This window comes from Dufourea novaeangliae, unplaced genomic scaffold, assembly GCF_001272555.1.
Source record: "Dufourea novaeangliae isolate 0120121106 unplaced genomic scaffold, ASM127255v1 C1179700, whole genome shotgun sequence".
NCBI classification, from domain to species: domain Eukaryota; kingdom Metazoa; phylum Arthropoda; class Insecta; order Hymenoptera; family Halictidae; genus Dufourea; species Dufourea novaeangliae.
In genome coordinates this window covers 1-5,368 of record NW_015378040.1, presented here as the reverse complement: position 1 = coordinate 5,368, position 5,368 = coordinate 1, and the positions used below count along the sequence as shown (strand labels likewise).

At 45.1% G+C, this 5,368-nt stretch overlaps 1 protein-coding gene across 1 annotated transcript; it reads right to left on the bottom strand.

Annotated features, from left to right (window-relative positions):
- Positions 1 to 564: 564 nt before the first annotated feature.
- On the bottom strand, positions 565 to 4,349 carry LOC107193258 (the record flags this gene model as incomplete). Its single annotated transcript, XM_015582660.1, has 2 exons — positions 565 to 2,746; positions 4,057 to 4,349. Coding segments are annotated over 2 exons (2,055 nt in total), but the record flags the coding sequence as incomplete, so codon positions are not given.
- Positions 4,350 to 5,368: the final 1,019 nt, after the last annotated feature.

The window sequence follows — 5,368 nt, the reverse complement described above, 5'->3', positions numbered from 1 at the left end:
TGTAAGACATTTCGGTTCCATGGTACCCGAGGACTTCCTATGGGGAAACCAGTCTCGTAAACTTGGCTAGTGTAGGAGATACTTCGCTGCGGAGTCTACTCGCGGGAAAGGCCAAATTGGGCACCTATGGACGTAAAACAACGACCAGGTTGTGGTTTCGTCGTAAAAGGATCGAATTTTCCGAGCTTGGATGTTATGGTTCTTGGTCTTCAAGCTTCTAATTTCATTGTACGAAAATATTCTTCGTCTTCTGTTTTATCATTTACAACCTTCCAAAATGGCAACTCCTTTCCTAGAAAATTAATACCACGGGATGAAAGCGCACCTTCAATAATAATTATCGTTTTCATAGATTATCCCGCCGTCGTTCCAGATTAATTTCTGATCCACCGTCGGGGGAGTATCGCCGCAGTTTCGAGTGGGAGGGGGGAACTCTAGCCCAGGAATTATCGTGGTTGGAGATATCGTATCCACAGATAATACCTCGCAGCTTTCGTGGATCCAGGATGAAAGGTATTTGGTAATTGGCAGATCCAGGGATCGAATAGAAAACGTAGACCGATGTACGTGGAAATAGTACTCCTTTAATAATACCTGACGAAGCAAATATATATAAATTCTATGATACATCCGCGGTTTTCCAGTCGTTTAAATAAAAACTCATCTTTCGACCATTGTCGTCCGTTCAGCCATACTCCGCGCGCGAACTAGAAAAAGATACAACAAAACCGGGGCGGAAACGTTACTCCGCGTTCAATTTTCCTATCTTTATACAACGCTTAAAAATAGTCCCGCGAGAGAACCCGACGGTCCTGGTTCCTCCTCAGCAATATTCATCCACGGTAGTACGTCACCACACCGCACGCTTGGTCAGCAAGCACGAATTAGGAAATATGCAAGAACCACGAGAGAACATCCTTTCAGTTTTCGCTCTCGACACGCACGCACACACATTATATCACAGACAATCGGCATTGGGCGTCGTTACACCCTCGCCATGTTCACGGAATCTTGGTCGGGTTTGGTTGGCAGCGGCCTGTTCGCCATTTTGCACGCTGGGGTCAAGGTTTGGGGTTCAGGTAGTTCCGAGTAGAGGTGGGTTGTCGCGTCGGACGGTTCCGCGTACTCGCAGAGCAGCGAATTTGGCCTCTTGTTGTTGCCAGTCTTCGAGCCACCTAGGATACTCTCGCCGAGAGCCTTCAGGAAGCTCATCGGCCTGCCTTGGTTTCGAATCGGTTCGAATTTCGGGCTGTCCGGTGGCCTGTGGTTCTCGGTCGTCGGAGTGCTGTACGTTTGGCTCGAATGACCGTTTATCAGATGATCGTTGACGACATCCGGTGGCAGTGGTTGCGGCGCTCGTCCCGCTAGGGTAGCTAATATCGGTTGGGACAGTCTGCTGGTGCTGGGTACCGTCTCGTCACCGGGTAGCTCCGCGTAGAGATGATTCTGTTCGTTCGTTCTTTGGTCCCTGGGCTCCGTGTACTCGGTCAACGGTGGCCTGGGTTGTATACCACCTGGCAGTAGTTTCTCTAACGATGGCACTTTGGTGCCCACGCTGACGGTGGGCTTGGGCGGGCCCTTTCTTCTTTGCTTCGGTCGGATCACGTCGTACGCGTTTTCCTCCCTGTCGGACGGTTGCCTGTCATTATTATTGTTGCAGCTCTCCTCTACTTTTATCAGATCGTAGAGGTGCTCTATCATGTCTCTGGCTTGGTTATAATTATCAGGATCGTTCAGCCTTTCTCTGAGATCCCTCAGGTATTCCTCTGTTAGCTCTTCCGGTAAGGTCTGCGTGGCCTTGGTCTCGGTGTATGGATAGAGTCCCTCGGCGTCTTCTTCTTCGTCCTCTGTTGCCTCCGGCTGCGTTTCTACCTCTAGGATTCTGGTCTCGGGTTGAAGACCAGCGTACTCGTGTACGCTCAGTCTTGATATCGACCTAGCTGACGTAGCAGCTGTCATTCCGCTACTGGGTGAGAACAAGCTGGCGAGATTCATTAAGTGACCGGACGTTAACTTTGGACAAACACCGTTGCGACGCATGTAGAGGATACCCGAGGCAAGAATGACAACGAGGACTGTGAACACCGCCACCACGCAGATCACCACGATGATCCGTTTCTCTCGTTGCAACTGGTCCGAGTCGCTCATCTCTAGGTCGAAGTAACCCTTGTGCCTAGGGTACACGTGAGGGCCGACACTGGGCGGACTGACACTCGGTTCTGGCTTGGCGGACGGTTTCTCGCAGTAGATGTGGTCGCCAGGCATGCAGATCACCTTCGTAAAGTTCCTCATGGACATGTAACCCTGGGGCAAGTTGAAACACTTGTCCAGAAGTTGATCGACCACGCAGTAACTGGAATCCATCATCCACGAAACCGAGCTGTTCTTCCCGGTCACCTCGCGGATCCACTTGTCCAGGGTGCATCGGCATTTCTCTTTGAAATAATTGTTGCCCACGCGTGCGGTGTTCACGCGTTGCGAGATCGCGGCGAATTTCAGGGAGCCTGGCCTAGCTTTGTGTATGTGATTCCCCGTGAAGGAGAACTCGAAGTTTGGGGCTGAAGTCGCTTCCACCTCTGCCGTGATCGCGTCAGTGTTTAGGTCCACGAAGAGATTGTAATCGATCGCTATGTGGTTCCATTGATGCAGCACGATCGCTCCCTGCTGGAGGTTCTGGAACTCGTTGTTGTTGAAGCTAACCGTCGCTGCGGATATGTCGATGGCGCCAGTCTCCACTTCGGAGAGCCTGCAGAAGTAAAGTGTTAGTGTCTGATTGAACCGAAGGTAGTCGAAAAATGAGAACGTCGCAGGGAGTTCGATCGAAGAGGAAGATAACTGCGTGTGTATGTGTACGCTCGTTCCTGTGGTATTTAATTAGGTGTATCTCGGCGTATGATTAACCGTTTACTCTCATATCCGGGGCCTCTCGCGGTAATGTATTGTAATAAGTAGCTGTATAATACGGCGGCGGGTCTTCAATTTGTGAGCCATTAACGACTGGATGCAATACAGTTTATGATGAAGAATTTTATTGGTTAACATTGGTTCTGAAACATATTGCTGTATAGTTAGTAGTATAATACTCTGTTTTGATTGTGTTCTTCTCAATCTCCTCAATGAAAATATTATATGACTGTCCCCACAGTCAAAATAAAATGTAATTGTTATTCATTATAAGTCAAGGTATCCTAATCGAAGAAATGCAATTTAAAAAATTAAGGCAGATAAAGCTAAAAATAAGTAGGACCACATACTGGGAATAGCTCTACTATCAGACATCGGCCAGATGATCTTCTACCGACTTTAGGATTCGGTCATTGCTATGTCCGATGCCTACATTAGTAACATACATGTTCAATTCTGTCGTAATAATATACGTGTATGTGTATTTGTCCTGAATTCTTGATCAGTATAAGTCAGCCTATGTTGCGCTTTAATTATTATTCTATTTAACTAATATTACTCAAAGGTCATGTACGCGTACATGCCAAAAGTGTCCTCTTACTGCATTGTTCAAAGTAGTGATCGTGTAAAAGCAATACAATTTGAACAATTTGTACATCTATACAGGACGAGTCAGCTAACGTTGGGACCTCGAAAATCTTTGTTGTTTCTAAAAGTATGTTAAATGTCTTAAGGACAAAGTTCTATGGTTCAGTGGGGTACATATAATGCCACAAAAATGATTGTTTTCGCGACGTTTCTTTTTTTTAGAGATATCAAAGTCATTTTCAGACACCTGCAATGATAGTCGATTTATTAGGAATTCAGTGACTATAGTTAGTCAGGGTCATAGCTGTTCAGAGGCAAAAGCGACTAACTCCATTTTCTGAACTTTTTCGAATTCTAGTGCCGAAACACTTGATTGGTGCTTAACTTTGTACATTTAAAATTAATTTCTTTAATCATTTTTGTGTACTCAATCACTTTGGCGAATGATGGGCTCGTATACTAAACGACTTATCATGATAATCAACGCAAGAATGTCGACCCAGGACTGCAGTAATGAAAATTCAAACTCACTGAAGAAAAACGCAGCTAAACATGTTGTCTCACCTCGAATATTGAATGGTGAGGTTGTCGTGACCAGCCCGGAACGCTCCCCTTTCGATGCTCTGCAGCCTGACGTCGACGAATTCCAGCCTCTGGATCAGGGCTCTGTCGCTGAAAGCGCCGGTCTCGATCTCCAAAATGGACGCGTTGCTGATGGTCACGCTGTAGATCGTCATGGCGCAGAACGCGTCCTTCCGTATCACTTTGGTCCAAATGTCGTCCATTCGAACCTCTGCGATCGCAGACGGAAACACCGCTGTCGGCAGCTCTGTGATTCTCACGCTTTGGAACATAATCTGCGCAAGGGATACAATCAGAGATCGAGATTATACGCGGAAATATCTCCAGGTGGAGTTGGCGTTGCGATTGGAGTGTCGCCAACGCACGTAGACGCACCAACGAGCGGTTATCGCGAGATCGTTCCCCCGATGGATTGGCATGTGGCTACGCCAAACGGGGCAAATAAACACGAAAACGATCTAACCACGGCTTTTTATAAACGTGACTCTACGCGAATTTCGCAACGCCAGAACCAGCTGAAAACCTCGATCATCGCTTTGACTCCGTTTCCATAAATGAATTTTATCATGTTGGAGAGAGTTTATTCGTTCTGCAATTTTTAAGCGGTACCGGGTGAAAATACAGTTTTCACGAACGTAAATTTTGTAAATTGTCGAGCCGGGTACCGTGGCGCAAGTTTTTCTCTTTTTTTTTTGCTTTGAATTGGTACATTGGATAAATTGAAAATTCACGATTGTAAACGGACGCTGTGTAGGTACATCTGACACTGTAATATTCGCGTTTTGGTGGAATACGCAAATTTTTTGGGGGAAAAATCAAGTGAAATATTTGGAACTGCGAACGACGGAATTTGAATATGCGAGTGACGACGAATGGAGGAACGCGCGGATGCCACGACACTGTTTTGGGAGCTACGGAACTTTAATTAACGCTACGTATTTATTTTATGTAAATTTATACAAATATTGATTTATAGATGGAATAGAATCTTTGATTTAAACTCAAAATATGGGCTAAACAATATGGAAAAGGTGTTCTACATAAACATTGATCTAAAAATATTGTCTCCTTGAATAAAGTATCAGTATATAAAGACTGTCTACGCAAACTAGATAAACAAGTGATATCGTCACACTCACATTCTAATTATTAAATAGTACCAAATAATAAAGGAAGTTTCGTCTGTATTTAATAATTCGTATGACAAATGCCACGTTTTTATTAAAATAAATAATTCTGAACAATTCTTTTAATAAAGAATAATAAAATACTGTTATGAAGACTGTCTAACAGA